The sequence below is a fragment of the Dromiciops gliroides genome, chromosome 4 (assembly GCF_019393635.1).
Source record: "Dromiciops gliroides isolate mDroGli1 chromosome 4, mDroGli1.pri, whole genome shotgun sequence".
NCBI lineage: Eukaryota > Metazoa > Chordata > Mammalia > Microbiotheria > Microbiotheriidae > Dromiciops > Dromiciops gliroides.
In genome coordinates, this window is record NC_057864.1 from 408,297,584 (window position 1) to 408,320,323 (window position 22,740).

The window sequence follows — 22,740 nt, forward strand, 5'->3', positions numbered from 1 at the left end:
CTTCCCTCTATCTTACTTAGGACTCTATCTCTGTCTCCTCCTCCATCTAGGTCACAGCTCAGACTAAGGTTAAATGGGTCCCCTCCATCTGAATTCACACAGAGGTCTATTCTGTGGCAACCTTTCCTTCAGATCACAGCAGAAGGAGATGTATTCTCCCACCTTCCCTCTGCTATGCATAAGATCTGAGGGTTTTCGATAACCTATTCCCTTCTTGAAACATGCACAGAAGATGGCCCCTTTTTCATTATTTATAAAGGGCAGAAAGGCATAACAAAGATTTTTGTTCAGGGCCGTTAGTTACACTAAAAATCTATACCAGGTCCCCTTCCCTTCAGAAAGAATCTATGATAAATTACTCATCTCATTCCTATTATTAAATAGTTGAATAAGCTACATTTGTTTTCAGGTCTCTTATCTGGCAAATAAATGCTCAGGCTGAAATATGATACTTGTATAAAGGCATCAGTCACCAATGAATATCTAAAATAGTTAAATTGTTTCCTTATTACCTTTGTAACCTACACATACCACAAATGAGGTATAATGTGGCTTTTTAGCCCAATTTGCATAAAGTTAACATCTAAGAATATTTACAAGACTCAAAATGGGTGATCAACATTAAATTATTCTACTTGGAAATATGAGTTAAGTCTATTTGCAAAAGCTCCAAAACATCAATAATAATCAGGCTTCCAAAACAATTAGAAGGGTAAACAAATGTTGGCTTTCTATAATGTGTAACTATCAGTAATACTTGAATATTACTCAGGCTTCACTTGGACTAGGGGATAATTTTTATTGTCACATGAAGCTGTAGAAATTTCAGTTATACAGATGAGCTTTACTCTTCTCTCTTTTTTGGGTAATTGACAAAGATGAATAATTCAAAGAATTGTTCTTTAGTATCAAATAAGATATTTCTCAGCAAACTTAATTATCTTTATCAATCAGTGCAACTCATTATTAATACACACTTAATGCAAATATTCTTCTACTGGACCTGACTGTTATTTATGCTGATGGCACATAGTTCATATACCCTAACCAGGATTTCCAGAAATTCTTGAATGCTCAGCTGGACTACCTTAATGCCCATACCAACTGATTTATGGTCCATCAGTTACTTGGCATGAATAAAAAACATTAGTGTATAGGCACAAGAAAACTGAGGAATCATTTCTGGAGTGTCCAGATTGTAACCTTCCATATAAACTTTATCAGTCAGAACTCATGTGGGGGGAAAATCTAACTACAATAGAAATGTCAAAGAGGAAAATACTGGAACCATTGCTCCAATTAGCTTGTCCACTTGGGTAAGCACAATTTGTGTGAACAAATATCCCAGGACTACTTTCTGTGCTTTTCTATGTACTAGCCAGTCAGTAGAACCACCATCAAATTTGAATGAATAGAATTCCTTTTTTTAAACATTCATAAATATACCAGAGCAAATCCTGATTAGTTCATAGTAATGGGCCGGACAATAAAAGTTAATATAAAAGATACGGTACAAGTCATGAGATCCTAAAAAATATGATTATGGATCAAAGAAAACTTTTGTAAATGTAGTGGGGAAAATTTTTTAAATGTTAAAGTGAAAAAAAATAATCACTCCCTAATTAGTTTTGTATTATATTTTTAAAATTGAGACTTTACAATGCTAGAAAAAGGCAAGAAAAGAGTAAAGAAATACATACAGCAATAAAAAAAGCAAACGAGCAAACTGATCAACTAGGCCCTCCTTAAAAGAAAACTGCTCTTAAAAGAACTTCACAAACCTGACACATATATGCTATTTACAACCAAAAATATGGGTTGAATTTAGGAGAGGAAAAATGGATCTCAACTTTTAAGATGTCTATAGAGATCAGGGTCCTTCCTACTTTAGTTAGGGGAAGGAGGATGAAATTACACCTTATTTCAAATTTTCTAGGAAAACATTCCAGTAGTACTTGCTACATAAACCAAAACTATTTTTCTAATAGTCTCTATCAATACTCCCCTATGTGAAAAATGTGATCTAGACCAGAGACCAGGGTTGGTCGACTTCCATGATTCAATTTCACTATAGCTTCCAACAGCCCCTATACAACACAGAAGGTCATAATTATAGAGTTTGCCATGCACATGGAAATACATTTTTTAAAAAAAGGATAACAGAACCCTTGATCAAGGGTAGATTGGTTCACTAACTGTCCTTGAAAACAAAATATGCATTCACATCTATGGTCTTTTTGTTCTTGGTATCTTTTTTTTCTATAGAAAATGCTCTCCCCTCTCCATCTTTTTGAAAGCTTTAAGGCCTAGCTCAAGCCCTATTGCCTCATAGAAGCCTAACTTGACATCTTGAAACCTTTAGAATTTTTCTGAAGATATACACTTACCACCTTGGGGAACTGTCTCTATCATCATTTAACACTTCATCTATTTAACTTATCACATCCATCTCATCTTCTTAAATAAGCCTTAAGCTCCTAGAGATGAAGAAAAAGGGTTTCTAAGTCTCTCTCTCCCCAAGCACCAACTATAATGTAGGATGTCAAGTAAATTTTCAAAAAATATCAACTAAGGGTTTAGTATGATATAATTTAGTGTTTCAATGTTGAATCTATGTTCCTTGGTTTATAACATCTTAATTTGCAATTGTGGTTTTATATTATTTTATTATAATGATGTCAATACAGTAAATATATTATACTATATATTATATATAATACACAGTATACGTTACTATATGGAAGAGGGGATAAACATTTATATAACACCTATTATATGCCAGGAACTTTGCTAAGTACTTAAAAAAATTGTTATCTCATTTGATCCTCACGACTACTATGCAAGGTAGCAACTATCCTGCATTAAAATATATCAATTAAATTTTGGCATGACAGCACATGCTAATGGTTCCTTATAATCCTAACAGTTCTCAATACTACAACATAAATAAATAGCCCTCATTAGGGTCAGAAAAAGTAGCTTCATTGCTACAGGTGAGACTAGACCTATGTATAGGAAGAGAAGGTGGTATTTTATGGTAGAATTTTAGAGGAAACCAAAGGCCTCCCAATCTAAAAATACCTCCCTATGAGTACTTTATTGAGCTTGAAATGAATCCCCTCATATTAAACTACTAAATGTCCCTCTGTTAAAAGTATGATTATGGGATACAGGAAAGGTGAAATACTGAATCATTATCATCCATGAAAACCTGAGCTTAAATTAATTTATCATATTTAGCTAGTCAGTACAGGGAGGGTCTGGTGAGAAAGGAGATGCATTGCTCTTCCAATGGGGAGAAGTAGTCAAGAAAGATCTAAAGGAGAAGGTACCACTGAGGAGATCAAGTCCCTTTCCAGGTTTGCTTTTGTTTTTTTAATTTTTTTTTTTGAGGCATACTAGAAGATTGGAGAGACAGAGTGGAGCACAAGAAGGTTTCTCATTACAGTTTTAAATTTGGGTTGACTTACTGCCAGAGTTTAAAGTCAATTTTGTAATAAGACTTTTGACTCATAGTCAACATTTTATTCCAATATTCCTACATAGACAATGTTTACTCCAACAGTCCAAGATTACTGGAAAGAAAGGGCTGGGGGGGGGCAGCTAGGTGGCACAGTGGATAAAGCACTGGCCTTGGATTCAGGAGTACCTGAGTTCAAATCCAGCCTCAGACACTTGACACTAGCTGTGTGACCCTGGGCAAGTCACTTAACCCTCACTGCCCTGCCAAAAAAAAAAAAAAAAAAAGGGCTAAAAGGTCTTCACCCTACCTTGGGAGTTAAAGAGGAGGCAGCATATACCTTTTTGTTGTTCAATTGTGTCCGACTCTTTGTGACCCTATTTGGTGTTTTCTTTGCAAAGATAATATAAACTGTCATTTCCTTCTCCAGCTCACTTTACAGATGAGGAAATTGAGGTAAACATGGTTATGGAACTTGGTCATATTGCTAGTAAGGCTGGATTTGAATTCAGGAAGATCAGTCTTCCTTACCCCAGGCCTGGTGCTCTATCCATTGTGCCACCAAGCTGCCCCTAAACATATTTATGTCTGGCATCATTATATGACAGGCACTGCAGTCTAGGGGAAAAAAGCACCAGGTTTGGAAGAAGAAAATCAGGGTCCAAATCTTGGTTCTTCCATTTCTTATCTCTGTGATGCTGAGCAAATCATTTAAACCTCTTTGTGCCTTCATTTCCTTATTTGTACCTGAGGAGAATTAGCCTAGATGCAGTCTATGGTCTTTTCTAGTTTTAATTCTATTATATACATAAAGGTGATAATTCATGTCATTAGTCAGAAATCTAGGGGCAGCTAGATGGCGCAGTGGATAAAGCACCAGCCCTGGATTCAGGAGTACCTGAGTTCAAATCCGGCCTCATACACTTGATACTTACTAGCTGTGTGACCCTGGGCAAGTCACTTAACCCCCATTACCCCGCAAAAAAAAAAAAATAATAAAATAAAATCTATAGTCATTTTGCTTAAACGGAAAAGAAAACATACCAAAATTTTGAAAGTTTTATGTTCCATATCACTCAACAGATAATTTTGCACATAAAGTAAGCAAACCATATGAGAATTCAGTGAAAGTCAGCACCATCCCTGTCCAGGTGATTGGACCTTGTTGAATAATTTTAAAATAAAAACACATTTAGGAAAAAAAAGAAGAGGAAAAAAAGCTCAAAGACCCCCAACCTTCCTGAGGTTAAGTTTAGTATACAAAAGTTATGTTTCTACACTGTGGCCTAAAGGCATATAAAAATTTGTTTAAATTAAAAAATCAAAAACATCGATATTACACTGGGTTTTGTACTTGCTCTTATAGCTAAATCAAACAGCAAAGAGAAATACGTGCTTCTGATTTTTATGCAAGATTTTTTTTATCACAGAAAACAACTCAAAGATACCTAAATATAATCCAAATTTAAGTACAAATTTTACATTAAATGTAAAGATAGGTAAATATACATAAAACTAAATAATAGCAGGCCTTAGCTGGTGATCTTTGCCACATTGCCACTATTTATCTCTCCTTTACAAATTACAACTATAACTTACAAAACCTATCATGCTTCAGAAAACAATGGAGGGAAATGATGAACATACTTGTCTGGCATGCATGTGAAAAGTGTTGTGTGGAGGTAACACATTCAGCCCCCTTACCTGGAGGAGGGATACTGTCTGGGAAAAGTGGTGCTGCTCCATGGTTGAGGTGGAGTACAGAGCTGCCAGAGGGTGATCAAACTTCTGAAGGTAGCTATTACTGAATCCCCTGTGGTCCAGATCATGACACAGGCATGCTATCAGAAGTCCTTTTCGCTAAGAAAATGCAGCACAGGTGTTCAAAGGAAGAAAATGGGCTGTGATGAGACTCATATCTTGCCTTGAATGTCACATTAACCATTTTCATTAATGCCATCAACTCCCTCTTATCCCCAGTGGGGAATAGAGAGTATCCCCAGCACTTAGCACAGTGCCAGGGACATGGTAGGCACTTAACATTTATTGAATGATTGACAAGACCTCCATCCCAGCTGATGCCTTTTCCCTTTCGTTTTTTCTTTCTTTTTTTTCCCCTCAACTGAAACTTCCCCAGTGTTATCCAATTTATAGCCAGGGGTGATAATGAAGGAAAAAGCTAAAAGAACAGTGGCAAAGTATCAGTAAGGAAAGTGATGTGGAGCAAGTCACAAACATTTGTATTTTTTTTTTAATTATCTGTGTACTCATTCTTCTTTACCCTGAATGAGAACTGACTATAGATCAGAAAAGGGTTCGAGTTACAATAAGCAAAGAGTTCATGGAGGGGAATGAGAAAAAAAGCTAAGATATAATTGTGACAAGGATTGAAAGCCCTTGAATATTAGGAAAAACAGAACTTTCCTTGGTAGGTAATATGTAGTCACTGAAGACTTCAAGCATAATAGTGATATGATCAGTTCTATGTCTATGATAGACAATTCTGTTATGGATGTGAAGGATGCAGTATTAATGGGAGAGAGTAAAGGCCAGGAAGACCTTACAAGGCCATCATGTTAGTCAAGGTTGGTGGCAATGAGGGGCTGCCTGGACTAGAGTGGAGACAGTAGGAACAGAAAGGAGGGGAGAGGTGTGAGAAATGTTGCAGAGACAGACTGTCCACAACCTGGTGTTAAGTTTGAAAATATATTTTGCAAATAATTTTAAGTGTAATCCTCATACTTATATTTTGAACACACAAAAAAGAAAATGCTAAATGACCAAGCTCGGGCTAAGAAAACTACAGAAGATCTACTTGGTGCTGATATGGGCTCACTATGATACTGATGAGGGTTAGCTATGGAGCCTTAAGTACAGTCTTTTAGAGTATCCAAGGTATCTAGTTGTTTGGCGTCATAGAATAGCATTATCTCTAGGGTTAACTGAAATGGGGAGTAGTTTTCTGTCCATACCTACCTCCAGGTCTGTAAAAAGCCCTTGATTATTCTGAAGTATGGCATACATACAGTGTGCCACAGTAACTGCATGTTTCCAGTTGTGATAAGGAACTCGTCGATAGTTTTTCTTAACAGACATAATAAAACGACATAGCTTTTCAGAGTCAAAGCTGTATGGAAAAGAAATTGTTACAACAGTCAAAAATTTAAATCAGTTTAAGTCAAATAAAAACTACATACTCTAAAAGAAAAATGTCAAAACATAGTTTTATATATACATATACACACGTATCAAACTATCCTATTGCTAAGTAGTACATGAAAGACAGGATCTGCTTTTGTGGTTTTGCCTTACTTTGGATATCCAGCCCTTATCAGAGTGTCTGGCACATAGTAGTACTTAATAAACATTTGCTGACTGATATATGCATATATCCACAAATACATATAAGTATGTTTATATGTACATAAGTTAATATCACAAGTACCTGTGACATTTTCTATGTGGAATTTCCCAGGGAAGAAACTTCTACCAACTTAAAGTGAGAACTATCTGTATAGTCATAGAGAGCTATTGTCCAGAGAGGTTAAGTGACTGCTTAGCCACAAAATTAAAAAACATAAAAGGCAGGATCTAAACCCAATCCTTTGAGGCAAGGTCCAGGACTTGATTCACTGGATCAACAATGTCCTCCCTCCCTCTCTTCTTTCCATCTATCCATCCTTCTATGTAAACATCAGTAAATAGGATTAGAAGCGCAGGGATCTCATTGGTCAATTAGGGTAACTCAGCTAAGGATTTAAATATGTACATTAACAAACACACACTCTCTTCCTATTGGTAAGAGAATAAAGTTATAAACTTTTCTGGGGGATACACCCACCCACCCCTTGCCTCCCCAGGGGGAAAATTATTTACTTATATTTTCCTTCCTTCCTCACTTTTTTTCTCCCTATAAATAGCAGCAGTATGTAAATTCTGAGGAAAGTATTGGTGGAATTCCTTACTCACATGGATTCGTAAATCAGATCTCTTAAAAATGAGGAGATATGTACATAAGGCATTTTCACATAAATACTAGTCAATACAATTCATCTATCTATCTATATAAATGTATGTTTTTACTTACTTTTGAAATATAGCTTATCACTTTTAAGAAGGTTGGAAAAAGGGGCTGCTAGGTGGCTCAGAGGATAAAGCACTGGCCTTGGATTCAGGAGGACCCAAGTTCAAATCCAGCCTCAGACACTTGACACTTGCTAGCTGTGTGACCCTGGGCAAATCACTTAACCCTCATTGCCCCACCAAAAAAAATTAAAAAAAAGAAAGAAAGAAAGAATCTCTCTTTAGTGGATAGAGCACCGGCCCTGGAGTCAGGAGTATCTGAGTTCAAATCCGGTTTCAGACACTAGACACTTACTAGCTGTGTGACCCTGGGCAAGTCACTTAACCCCAATTGCCTCACTAAAAAAAAAAAAAAAGTTGGAAAAAACATGCATAAGTTGATATCTAATGCTCCTTTATTTTACATGGAAATATATGTACTTTCCAGTGAAGGAGACTAGACTTAACTCAAGAGACTGGCCTGGATAAACTGAGAGAAACTGGGGGAATCTAAGGTTTGCAATCTTCCAAACTAGTCCTAAAATCTAAACTAGACAACCAGGATATGTATTTAATCAACACTTTTTCAGAATATACAGCTACAAAACAACCAAACCCCTTTAAATCTTATTTTTGCAAGCATTTCTAAACTTTACTTGCTTTCAATGAAAGAAAAGTATTGTTATACTGCTTGTTATATAGAATAAGCATTCAAAACTATAAAATGGTGGGGCAGCTAGGTGGCACAGTGGATAAAGCACCAGCTCGGGATTCACGAGGACCTGAGTTCAAATCTGACCTCAGACACTTGACCCTTACTAGCTGTGTGACCCTGGGCAAGTTCCGCAAAAAAAACAAACAAAACTATAAAATGCAAAGTGGGGAATCAAATCACAAGTGTTTCCTATACAATTAGAACTTAACTTTAAAAAGCTTCAAATCTAAATTGTTACACAGTGGTCAAATTCAAGTGTATAAAATTAAACCCTACTATTACAGTGTCCAAAAGGAATATATATGATATATAATATATTATATATGTGTGTATATGTATATGTGTGTGTATGTCTCTCTCTCTATATATATAACTTTGTGTGTGTGGATAGATAGGTAGAGAGAGAGAGAGAGAGAGAGAGAGAGAAGATATTAAATTTGTTCTAACCATGTTTTGTTTTATTTGGTTCTTTTGCAGTGTTCCAAAAGAATAATAAATGGTTGACCCACTGAAGAAGCTAAGCAGGAAAAATGTTGATTAAGCTTTAATATCTTAAAGCTTCATTAGGGGGCAGCTAGGTGGTACAGTGGATAGAGCACCGGCCCTGGATTCAGGAGGACCTGAGTTCACATCCGGCCTTAGACACTTAATACTTACTAGCTGTGTGACCCTGGGCAAGTCACTTAACCCCAATTGCCTCACTTAAAAAAAAAAAAAAAAACCTTCATTAGGACACCTTTTGGGACACCCTGAATTTTGATTTTGTTGTTTGGTTTTTAGTCACATCTGATTCTTAGACTCCTTTTGGCATTTTCTTGGCAAAGATACTCGAGTGGTTTGCCATTTCTCTAGCTCATTTTATAGATAAGGGAATTGAGGCAAACAGAGTTAAATGACTTTCCCAAGATCATACAACTAGTTAGTGTCTGAGGCTGGATTTGAACTCAGGAAGATAAGTTTACCTGACTGCAGTCCTGACACTGTAACCACTGTGCCACCTAGCTGCCCCTAATATATTTTGAGTAACTACAGGCAATGGTGGCTAAACAGGGTTAACCTTTACTAGGGAGTTCAGACCTACAGAGTGAGAAGAAAAGCAGAGAGTAAAAGTACAAACACTTGGAACTCACCAGTACTACAGAGAGGTTAAAGCATGGTAAATAAACTAAGAGCCTGATGGACACTGGTTCTCAAAATACAAAGACTACCTAAATACCTAGCATATAAGTGTCATTTGAAAGAGATGGGCTGTGAAGGACTCAAATATGAGAGGAAAATGAAGCAATTTTTTAAAGAAATTCAACTATCATAGTTAACCTAGTGATAGGATGACAAGTATGTACCTTTAATTTTTTTAATGTTTGCTTTAACTAAAATATTTTATGGTTTTAAGTATGGTAAGGACTGTTAAGAGGTCTGAACATGTTTAATTCATTTGCCTATTTTCCAGAAAAACTGAACCCAGACCATTCAGGGAGCCCTGAATGTGTCAAGGACAAGCCCCCAATCTAAACTGACTTAATGTGTTGTTTGCATGCTAAGCTGGAATCTCTGTGTATCCTTAGGAATCAAGACAGGCACCAAAGAGTCTGAACTAGGCTTGTGCAGCTGGGAGCCCTGTGCAGATCAGCAGATCCTGCCTAGCTTCACAGTCTTAAAGTTTCCAAGGAAAAAGAATAGACCTTTTTGTCATAGTTTTGCCTCTCCCCTTCAGGAGGGCTTTTGTTCTTTTCCCCACCTTTACTGCACCTTTCCCCCTCCCATGCCACGTTCCTTCCTGGCATTTCCTCCTTCCTTTGTCCTGCTGTTATAAAAAACAGAAACTTCTGTATGGATTGTGAACTCTTTGCTCTGGCTTAGTGCATGTTCATTTCTCTTGTAATATACCTAGTTTTTCACATAAGTTTTGTGAAGTTGTGATTGCCTGTTGACAAGTATAAAGTAGATATTAATTTACAGGCTTAAGTGTCATCTTTCTAACTCAGTCATGTCCGAAATTCTGTAAGTTTTAACTACTACTATTTATCTATATAGCCCTCTTCAGACACAGCCTGATGGCAGCTGCCAAACCTTCATGCAGTGTCTTCGAACTGAAAAGCCTCTTTCTGACTTGTGCTTGAACCTCAATCCCCTTTTTAGGAAGAAAAAAAAAAACAGTTTACATTTTTGAAAGTTCACTATATGCTAGAGATTTACAAATAACAAATCAAAGCGAGAGAAGTATATGGCATAAAAGGAAATTATATAATGAATAATAACACCCAAATTCCTGAAAATGTATCTAGGAAATTCATACCAGGCTGTCCCACAGGACTGATGTACCATGTAGACAAAAATGGCAGGCCACATTTCTTCAAAAGGACTGATATCAAAATGATATCTGAAATTAGAAGACATAAATTCACTTAGAGTACGTCACTTAAACACGATGCCAGAGGGAGAAAATATATTACACAATTATACATCAAGTTATTCAAAATAATTATGGAATAAAATAGCTAGAAGCAATCTCAAAGTTATCTAATCTTTTTTTTCTTTCCCAAACAAATCTCCCTTCCTTTAAAGAGCCTTTTGAAAAACAAATTCCAGAGGTTCCCTTAAAAATCTTGTCTAATGTTTAAGACAAAACTTAGTTATTAAGATGCAATATCATAATTTTTAACAAATTATCTTCTACGAAGAACTAAAGCAATGCATACAATGAATTACCCCCAACTATTAGAAACATCACCATACTACATTTCTAGTTTTCAATACCCATATAATATACCTTTGAAGCAGGTTCCTTTAAAAAGCTTAAATATCACTATATTTCTCAAATTTAAACCTGAGTTTAATTTGGAGGCAATAAACTACAGAATTATAATTCATATCCTTTTTAATTTGTTATGCTATTATGTTATCACTCAAATGAAACCAGTGGAATATCAAAATTTATTTAAAGACATTTTCAGTCATGGGACTAGTGTCCATTCTTAGTTCCTTAAAATTTTTTTAGACAAGGTTTTTATTAAAATGATAAGAAAATGGCTTTCTTTTCAAGATTAGTCACAGAATTTTCATAATTACTAGGCAGAATACATTGTCACCAAAAATATAAAATACACAATGGAGAAATTGTTTATTCTAATTCTATAACCCATGCTATAGTAAACTCAGTTCACATTTATTAGATTCGAGTTCAATTCACAGTTATCTGCTATATGAAGGAAGTGTGCTAGGTGTTTATTCAAACGTATGATCTGAAACAATGGATTTTATAAATATAAAAAAATCCTCACAATTCAATTTCTTTGTGGAGGCTTGCTGGGACTGTGAAGTGCATGAGGTTCTGCCATTCTTCTGCAGTACATATACTGTGATAGGAAAGCTTTTCCATGGTTACTCGGTAAATGCACTCTGAATGGCGAATTCTATGATACATCTGGAAGAAAAGTTTCAGTATGAAATTAATACAATTCCAGAATTGCATTCTGTCAGGCTGATAAGTTTTCATGGGAAAGATCCATAACTTTTCATCCAGATCAAAACATTATCCTTACCCTCATCAGCTCTCACACATATTCATATTACAGAAACTCTTAGAGAGATATTACCACACAGTTCTGTTAAAAAATTTGTTATATTCTGTTTAACATCAATTATTTAATGATTAATAATTAAAGAGGTGGTCCCTCAGGGCAGCTAGGTGGAGTAGTGGATAAAGCACTGGCCCTGGATTCAGGAGCACCTGAGTTCAAATCTGGCCTCAGACACTTGACACTTACTAGCTGTGTGACCCTAGGCAAGTCACTTAACACCCATTGCCCCATAAAAAAACCAAACCAAAACAAAACAAAAAACAGAGGCGGTCCCTGTTATGGATCATGCTGTCAAATATTATAATACTAGGAAAAAACACAAGTTACACTTTTAAAGGGCAAAGAACTAAAAAAGATGTGAGGGAAAACAACAACAAACTATCCTTCTGGTTTGAGAAAAGATAGTTATAGGAAAGTCATATTGATGAATGTTACATATACACGACTAGTTTATTTTCTATTCCTGCTTCCACTGATGTACCTTCTATAGCAGCACAGCAGGGGATCATAGTATGTGATGAAAAATAAACTTTAAGCATCACCAATGAAAACCTCTAAGAGTTTATTCGGTCAAAATAATCCAGGCCTGTTTTATGTTCCACTTAAGATCCAGTAGCTGCTTCATCATTATTGTGTCCTAAATTCTTTAGGGAGATAACACTTGTGTAAACATTTTTTGAAATATGAAAGTCAAGCACCAGGCTTCCTACCTCCATGAGTCAGTAAAGAGCCCCTGAAGAACAAAAGCCTCAAGGGAGTACTGAGCTTAAGTGCTCCTAAATATTGAAATCTTAAATTCAGTTTCAACCCCAAATCATATTTATCCCTGAACTGTCTAAGAATTATGCTTAACCTCTGAGAGCGCTCTCTAGAAAAGAAGCAGAGAAAAAAAATGAATAGAAACCAAGTGTTTTCAAGAAGTAGTAAGGAGAAGAAAAAAAAAAGACAAAAAGCCACTAGCTCCCTACAATCCACTGTTTTTGCAGTGTGTTGGACACAGAAAGTGTTCTAGCTATCCCAGAGCTCCAGTGCCCAGACCATAATGTTAGTAGTGTCTATTTATCACTGAGTCTTGTGGAGCAAGTAACAACAAACAACAACAAAAAAATATTGTACACATTTTTGTTAGGATGCTTTCCACATCTTCTTTAAATATATATGTTAACTGGGTACTATGTAGGTACTGGTTCCTTTAAATAAGTTCTTCCCAATGAACCTCATTTTGAGGATGCCAGTCATTCTCTTGACATACACAGACAAAGCTCTCTCTTTTCTCATGCCTTCATCCTCAAGGAGTCTTACCTGGAAGAGGCTTAGGTAAAATCATCTTTGTCCATTAGTTCAGCTTGATCTTAGTCGAACAGTCTTTGGTGTCTAGCTTTGTTATTTTGATATCGTTGGAGAAAAATGATGATGGAAAAATTCTTAACATTTTGAAGAATGGAGTTCAAATTAAAATGGTTCTGGGATAAATCATTATCTTGTCATTATTCTTTTATATTTACTATTCTATGGGCAAATATGCAGGGGGATAAAGTCATTGCCTTTGCCTCACCAAAAGCATCAATTAAACTGCAGAATAGACAGGATGATAGGGATAATAAGTATTTTAATCTATTCTAAAATGGCTGATTTCTTATGTTAGGGCTCTGTATCTAAAAAGCATTTTGTTCCATGCAGCCTGGAGGTTATAAATATTTACTGTGGTGAGAATTGTTTAAAATGTTGCTCTTGGGCAACTAGGTGGCACAGTGGATAGAGCACCAGTCCTGGACTCAGGAGGACCTGAGTTCAAATCTGGCCTCAGACACTTGACACTAGCTGTGTGACCCTGGGCAAGTCACTTAACCCCAAATGCCTTATCAAAAAAAAATGTTGCTCTTATATTTATTTTTCTGTGGATCAAAATATTACATCTAGGGGGTTTGGGGCAATAGTCTTAGTTTGTGATAATGTTCTAGTTTCAAGGACAATTTATAATCTGAGTTCCCAGTGTTATTTTAGCTCTGTATTTATAGCATGGAGATTTGTTATGAAAGACACTTCTGATGTCTAATTCTAGCCACCTAGTTTTGTCTTGCTAGGTAATTAGCAAGTACTACATTTTGCATCCTATAGTGACGGGTTTCAGAGTTTCTAGCATTTCTTTGTATAATTTACATTCATCAGTAAGTCTGAGCTCAGAAGACCTGGTCTTGAATTACCCAATTCCACACTTCTAGCACAATATTGACTTTCTAGGGATGTTTTTGTTACTATGCTGGCTTCACTACTTGAATTACAGAAAATGCAAAAGGGTAGGGGAATAGAGTCCTACTAGTTCTGTTGTTGCTGCTGCTGCTATTGCTGTTGTTGAGTAATTCACTATCTATCCATATCATCCTCTGTGGCCCCTTTCCTCTTGCCTTCATTCTTTCCCAACATCAGGGTCTTTTTCAATAAATTCCATCTTCTCATCATGTGACTAAAGTACATAAGGTTCAGCTTCAGTATTTGACCTTCCAGGAAATAGCCTGAATTAATTTCTTTAATTATTGACTAATCTGACCTCCTTGCTATCCAAGGGAATTTCAAAAGTTGTCTCCAGTACCACAAACAGAGTCAATTCTGTGGCACTCAGCTTTTCCTTATAGTCCAATTCTCACAGCCATACACTGCTAACGAAAAAACCAGAGCTTTGATTATATGGACTTTTGTTGGCAAGGTGACATCTCTACTTTTTAGTACGCTGTCCATATTTGCCATAGTTTTCCTTCCAAAGAGGAAGCATCTTTTAATCTCATGGCTACAATTGCTCTCTGCAGTGATCTTTGAGCCCAAGAATATAAAATCTGACACTGCTTCCATTTTTACTCCCTTTGTTTGCCAGGAACTGATAGCACCAGTGGCCAAGATCTTAGTTTTTGGTTTTGGGTGTTGTTTTTTTTTCATGTTAAGCTTCCAGCCAGCTTTTACCCTCATCAAGAAGCTTCTTAATTCTTCTTCACTTTCTGCAATCAGAGTGGTATCATTAGCATATCTGAAAGTGTTGTTACTTCTCCTGGCAACTATAATTTCCAGCTTTTGATTCATCCAGTCTCTTACTTTCCAGGATGAATTCTGAACATAAGTTAAATAAATAAGATAACAACATACAGCCTTGTCATAGTCCTTTTCCAGTCTTAAACCAATAAGTTTTTCCATGTTCAGTTCTAACTGTTGCTTATTAGTTTGCATATAGGTTCCTCAGGAGAAAAGTAAGATGAGCTGGTACTCTCATCTCTTTAAGTATTTGCCAGACTGTGGTGATCCACACAGTCAAAAGTTTTGGTGTAGTCAATGAAGCAGAAATAGATGTTTTTCTAGAACTCCCTTTCTTCCTCTATAATCCAGCCAATGTTGGCAATTTGGTCACTAGTTCCTCTGCCTCTTTGAAAACCAGTGTGCTCTTCTGGTAATTTTTGTTTCATATATTGCTGAAGCTTAGCTTGCAGGATCTTAAGCATAACATTGCTGGCATATGAAATGAGTACAATTGTTTAGTAATTTGAACATTCCTTGGCATTTCCCTCCTTTAGGACTGAGCCATAAACTGATCTTTTCCAATCCAGAGAAGACTATTATATTTTACATATTTGCTAGTTTGTGAAACCAGGATAAAAAGATGTAAAGGAAATAGATTAAACAGTATACAACCTTAAACTATAAGGTGAAAGCATTGTTGAAGTGTAAAATGGATAATTTCAATTATTTTAAATTATGATTTTCTTGTATAAATAAAACCAATGAAGCCCAGAATAGAGGGAATGCAGAAAACTGGGGAAAAAACTTTCATATACAATCTCTTGGATGGTATGTGATTGTGTTAGAATATTGCTGAGGTATAAGAAATGATGAGCAGGTTGATTTAGAAAAACTTGGAAAGACTTAAGGCTTATGAAGGAAGATGCTATCCACGTACAGAGAAAGATAAATATGCATACTACAATCTTATATATATATATATATATATATGAGTGTATGTATGTGTATGTTTATATATATATATGTTTCTATACATGCATATTTATATATCTACATAAAGATATAGATCTATATCTCTCTATATTTACACAGGCTAATTTGTGTGTGTGTGTGTGTGTGCAGTCAATTGTAGCCTCTTTAGGGTTGGGGGGTGGGAGAGGAAAAACAACATTTTAAATGCACAACAGAAAAAAGAACCTACAAGGAAGCAAAGAAAAGCTGGCTGGCTTTGAAAGCAATGAACAGGGGGGTCTGGGGGGGAGGGGCAATGAGGGTTAATTGACTTGCCCAGGGTCACACAGCTAGTGTCAAGTGTCTGAGGGCAGATTTGAACTCAGGTCCTCCTGAATCCAAGGCTGGTGCTAGTATTTCTTATAGAGGTTTCCTTCAAATGGAAGTCTGTAGTTTTATGATTCCTGTAATGTTCTGCTATGTACATGGCAATATTCTTTTTTTTTCCTTTTCTTATTTCAAATTTAAGTTTAAAATGAATTTTTTAAATTACAAAAAAAAACAAAATCCCCCAAACCAAACAAACCAAAATTTGCTAGCATATTGAGTACAATGCTTTAAAGGCATCATATCTAAGGATTTTAAATAGCTTAGCCGTAAGTTCCTCACCTTCACCAGCCTTATTGTTAGCAATGTTTCTTAAGTCCCACTTCATTCTCCAGGATGACTGGCTCTAGATCAGTAACCACATCATCATGGTTATTGGTGCTATTAAGATCTCTCTTGTAGGCTTACTTTGTATATCCTTGCCCCCTCTTCTTAATCTCTTCTGCTTCTGTAAAATCCCTACCATCTTTGTCTTTTTGTAGGGGGGGAGGCAATGAAGATTAAGTGACTTGCTGAGGGTTTCACAGCTAGTAGTGTTAGGTGTCTAAGGCTGGACATTTTTGTCTTTTATCAGGCTCAATTTTGTATGAAACATTTCCTTGATATCGCTATCTTAAAGAGATCTTGTCTTTCCTATTCTATTGGTTTTTCCTCCCTATTTCTTTGCATTACTTATTTAAGAAAACCTCATCTCTCTTTGATATTTTCTGGAATTCTGCATTAAGTTCAATATATCTTTCCCTCTCCCCTTTCCCTTTGCTTCATTCCTCATCTATCTATCTGTAAAGCTTTAACAGACAGCCATTTTGCTTTTTTGCTCTTCTTTTCCTTTGGAATGTTTTTCCATGCTGCCTCCAATAAAATATTGCAAACTTCTGCCCATAGTTCTTCAGGTACTTTACGAAATTTACCCCTTAAATCTATTCTTCACTTCCACTTTGAAATCATGAGGGTGTTATTTAGATCATTCCCACATGATCTGATGGTTTTCCTGACTTTTCAATTTGTCTGAATTTTGCAATAAAAATTTAGCTCCAGATCTTGTTTTAACTTGCTGTATAGAGCTTCTCCATCTTTAACCCCAAAGTATATAATCAATCTGATTTTGATACTGACTATCTAGTGATATCATATGTAAAGTTGCCTTTTGGGTTGTTGAAAAAGAGTGTTTGTTATGGCCATTGAGTTTTAACAAAACTCTATTAGTCCCTACTCTGCTTCAGGTTTTACTACAACTCTAGACACCAGGCCCATTATGTGAATTGGTATTCACCCCATATTGTGCCAGGTATGCTGATATAAGGAAGGGTTTTTTTTTATCTCTATGACTTTGATGGGTATCTTGGAGCTTGAAATGGAGAACTGAGCTCAATTACAAAATGTTGGTCCAAAAACTTTTAAAATTCTGGTACCAGTAAATTTAGTCCTTGAATAACAATGACATGCCAACATGATATTTAATTCTAAAGTGTAAAAAAAAAAAAAACTTAAAAATAAGAAACAAAATTATCCACCTTCTTTCCCTTCAAGGAAATTTCCTATTGTCTCAGTTTAGGTGAATGCAGTTAACATAAAAAAACAACTTAAACTAATTCATATTAATGAGTAAAAGGCCTATTTCCCCTCTAATCTACTTAATGCATTTATATTTTCAAAAGAACATAAAACACAAATATTTCTGTAGCTGGTAGAATTTTAGGTAGTACAAAAAAAAGTAAAGTTAGAGACATTCAGACTATGTAGAGGAAGCTATATGTGGCTGAAGGATGAATCAAGATAAGAGCTTAGCATCTGCCTCTAGGGTCAAATTCTTTAGGTTGTTCTTTCTTTTTTTGAGTTCTTTCACAGGTTCTTTAAGGCCATTCAAAGACATGGCAACGATCCGTATATATGAACTGTTTTTAAGTTGGAAACTACTGGATACCATAGAGGTAAGCAATTAAATTTAATACCTTAGCTTCCTAAAAGGTAGTATACTTTGCTATTACTTTTCTGTCACGGTATCATCTGAAATTGTCTGGGGCAGGTAGGTGGCAGAATGGATAGAGCACTGAGCCTGGATTCAGGAAGACTGAATTCAAATCTAATTTCAGATACTTCCTAGCTGTGTGACCCTGGACAAGTCACTTAACCCTGTTTGCCTCAGTTTCCTCATCTATAAAATGAGCTAGAGAAGGAAACGGCAAAACACTCAAGCAACTTTGCCAAGAAAACCCTACGTAGAATCATGAAGAGTCAGATATGACAAACAAGTAAACAACATTTTCCGAAAAATATCTTAAAAGCCTGAAAAAAAATATAAGAGATCCCATAGCTTTCATATACTCATAAAGTAGAGAACTACAGAAATTAAAACATAGAATTATATATTTTAAGGCCAGAGAGATTAACGTGTATCCATTTTACCTATGAAGGAATTGAGACCTAGAAAGGTCAAATGACTTGCCCTCTTTCATACAGTACTATACTAGACAGGCCTTTTTGCTTTCTTAGCTCAGTCTTATTCTCTATGCAGTAAGTATATGGTACTGTGAGAAGCCTTTTTAAAAAGTAGATTTTACAGCATACAGTGAAAAATGTATTGGAGTCAAAGGATCTGAATTTGAATCATGACTATAATATACTATCTGTGTAACCTTGAGCAAGCCACTTAATTTCTATGGACCTATATTTCCTCATCTGTAAAATAAAAGGTTTAGACTAGGTAATTGCTACAGTCTCTCCCACTTTTATGTCTAGAAACATTTTCAGGGTATTGCTTCTCTTGACAAGTTTTTCAGTAATACCTATGTTTATAGCATCTAGGTGGCATAGCAGGTAGATTGCTGGACCTGGAGGCAGGATGATTTATCTTTGAGTCCAAATCTGGGGTCAGTCCAAATTCCTAGCTGTGTGAATATGGGCAAATCACTTAACCCTGTTTGTCTCCTCTATGAAATGATCTGGAGAAGGAAATGGCAAACCATTTCAGTATCTTTGTGAAGAAAATCCCAAATGGGGTCATGAAGAGTCAGACAAGACTTAAATGACAGAAGAACAATATATTTATAGCAGCAGAAAAGTCTTAGGAAACAGAAAGAACTCTAACCATGACAGGAGATCAACAGTCCAGTAGTAAGGATCCTGCTAACTCTTTATTTAACTTATTTTAAAATTAATGGAATGAAATTAACAAATAAAAGCTGCCAAGGAATAAAAGAGAGTATAGTTATAATAGTAGCTTTCAAAAGAAGAAAGTAATTTCAGAAAGAGAGGATTATAAGGCATATGATACATAAAAGACAGCAGAATTTAGGGAAAGACAAAGAGAGTGAAGACAAAGACATAAGAAGACTAACCTATCTAATATGTTCCCTTTGGAGGCATACTGAATGACTAAGTATTCCTTACCTTTTAGATTTGTGAAAACCAATTTAGGTGTTCTAAGGCAATGAAGCTTACAAGTTTTACCACAAGTGAGTATGGGTATACAAGTGCCCCCGTTAGCATACTTTGTTATTTTCCATTTCAAAAGATAAAGAAGGCAAATGAATCAAAACTTTTCTAGTGAAATCTCAGCTTTATATAGCAAATAAACATGTGTCTCTCAGAGTCTGTTAACTAAACAAAGCAGAAGAAAACGAATAATGCTGGTGTAACAAGTTAAGGTTCCTTAAAGATAATTCCTTTAAAACATCTCTGGTATTAATCCCTTAAGAGGTTTTTGTGTATATGATAAAACAAAGAAAACATGTATTTTTTGATTAAGTGATGAATTGTTTAAAAAGAGGAAATAAGGGGCAGCTAGATAGCACAGTGGATAGAGCACTGGCCCCGGATTCAGGGGGACCTGAGTTCAAATCCAGCCTCAGACACTTGACACTTACTAGCTATGTGATGCTGGGCAAGTCACTTAACCCCAACTGCCTCACCAAAAAAAAAAAAAAAAAAGGAAATAATACATCGAACAATATTTTAACATCTAAATAACAGTACTCCTATGTTATCTAATTAAAACATTGTACATAAAATCTACTGAAAGAAGGATGGTGAGTTAGGCTCCACTCAGTCTATAAGCAGGATTCTAATGAAAGGCAAAAGATCAAATGTTTGTGCAAAGCCAGGTTAATACAATTAAAATTTTATAAGAAAGTTCTGGAGTAGCTGTATAAACTTTTTCGGAGTGTTATATATGGGGATGTTTTTGAAGAAAAGATATCGAATCAATTAATACATATCTGACAACATAATTTGAGACCCACTAAGAAATGGCAATAAAGCTATGTCTTCATCATATGAAAACAACCTATCAATTAAGCTGAATCTAAACAAAGTCACAACATCCACTTAATCCAGTAAAAATTGAATCAATTAATTCTTTACCTAAATCAGTTAAGCCAATTATCTATTATAGGTTAATAGCTTTTCAGCTTTTTTTTTAACCTCCTCTATAGATGTTATGTATACAAAGTCTAAAAAACTGCCTTTCTTCAAATTAAATTTGTTCAAGTGAAAATTTAAAGAAAAAAAGAGAAATAAAGTTTAGTAATAAAGATGACAATTTTAAGTAAAAGAGATTAGCTACTAATAATCAGTCACTTGAATAAAAATCACAAAGGATGAAAAGAACTAAATGAATTATAATCTCCCCAGCACAAGGAATATCTATACATCATGAAATCAAAGCTGCATTATTTCTAATCATTCCTATTCTCTACTGTCTGCAAGTGTGTATTCAAAAGAGAAATGGATATTTATTTCATGGAAAGTCTACCATATTCATCACTTTTTGTCAAACTCTTCTAGCTAGTCCTTTGCTATTTATCTATGAAACTTTTATTGCAGTTGGCTTCTAGTCACTTGCCTCTAGTCTCTTCTCTTATTTCACATTCTTTTTTCCCTCATCTACTTAACATGCTTCTTTCTAAAATTCATTCCAATCTCACTTCAGATAACACACTTTCCAGGTAAAAGATAACAACACATTCATTACCTAAAAATAATCAAAAGTATTTAACTTTAATCATTATTCTTTTATGTCTTTTCAAATGTGATAATAAGATGTGATACTGAATCTTTCCCAGGACAAAGTTTCTCTCAATGCAATTTTTCCTTAAAGTTGAAGTAGTAATACATTTTTCCACAAGAGGGCACCAAATTATTAACATCAAGTAGAATTCATGCAATTACATTCTTAAGGCTAAAATTATGTTAGGAGTTACTAAATTTTAACATGTCTTTTCAAGTATTATTCATACAACTTAGATTTTGACCTAAACTGTATTTTCCTACTTTAGATTTTTTCATCTTGAACTATACATGAAGCTAAAAATTTCTGGCATTCCACAAATTTCCTTTAATCTTGGGTTCTCACATTTTCCAGGATACCTTAATAAAGTTATAGGTGTTATGCTCATTTGACTGAAGTAAATTTGCTAATATTCCTGTGAGTAAGAAATGTATAAACTAATTAATCACTTTAATCCAAAGATTAGAATTGATAAATACTTTAAAACTTTACTTCTATATAAGGTTTTTTCAATCAATACTGAATTAAAGAAAACATTTTGAAAAATACTACTTACATTAGCACAGTGTAAGGCTAAAGCACAAAAGACTGCAAACATTTTAAAGTTGTTTTCATCTGTTTTGGAGAAGGCACTTCCACTTATTTTATTCACCATCTGCACAACGCCAATTACACTCCCTCGACTCACAATAGGCATACACAAAATATTCCGTGTGGTATAACCTGTGTATAGGTCTACTTCCCTGAGGAGTCATGAAAAAAGAAAAACAGACAAGAAAATTATTAATATACACTCTATTTAATAAGTCTTAATTATTCTATTTAATAAGACTTCTATTATTCAAAAGCCTTAAGAAAATTTTAGCTCTGATTTGGGTGTAATTACCTAAATTAGATAACAGCAAAAAAAGAAACTATTCAGAGAGGAATCAACTTGTATTCAAAGGCAAGCATATTAGATTCAATGCAAAAACAAACTTTATGATCAAATATTTCATTAAAGCTATTTTTCTTTTTACCAAACCAATTCGTTTCATTTTTAAAAAGGGAGTTTTCTAGAGAAAAGGTCAAATGCTTATCAACTCTGATGGTAGAGCTACAATATAATGGGGAGGGGGGCAGAAGAAAATGATACTGCCTGAAGAAAAAGATAAAAGCACTTATAAAATAACTATTATGTACTATATACATGCTAGGTGCTGAGGGCATGACAGAAGTAGAATAGGAGCATCCATATAGATCAAGGAAATCAACATGTATAAAAGAAAGACAAAATCAAAGAGTTCTGTTGGGGGAAAGAATTTGGTAGTTTAGGAGACTAGAAAACATATGATGTCCAATGCCTTCATTGTTTTATACGTTTCATATGATGTTTAGACTGAACCTTGAAGGAAACTTGGGGAAGAGGTATTTTCAAAGGCTCAGGCACAGCCAGTGCAAAGACATGGAGGGAAGAGATGTAGCACAGTGCATGAGAAACAGGAAGGTTATATCAGAAGGTGCATGAAGTGGAATAATAGGCAATAAGGTTGAAAAGGGAGCAGAGTTTATACAGGAAAATGATAAGACCTAG

At 35.2% G+C, this 22,740-nt stretch overlaps 1 protein-coding gene across 5 annotated transcripts in view; it reads right to left on the bottom strand.

Annotated features, from left to right (window-relative positions):
- The window catches only part of PDE10A (phosphodiesterase 10A), an 887,116-nt gene that overhangs the window by 59,577 nt on the left and 804,799 nt on the right, over positions 1-22,740 (bottom strand). For all 5 annotated transcript variants that reach the window (XM_044000217.1, XM_044000218.1, XM_044000216.1 and 2 more), the window contains 5 exons: positions 21,724-21,910; positions 11,519-11,661; positions 10,534-10,617; positions 6,437-6,587; positions 5,165-5,320 (listed from right to left, as the gene is read on the bottom strand). In XM_044000217.1, coding sequence (XP_043856152.1) covers positions 5,165-5,320; positions 6,437-6,587; positions 10,534-10,617; positions 11,519-11,661; positions 21,724-21,910 — 721 coding nt within the window. The remainder of the gene's footprint in view (positions 1-5,164; positions 5,321-6,436; positions 6,588-10,533; positions 10,618-11,518; positions 11,662-21,723; positions 21,911-22,740) is intronic.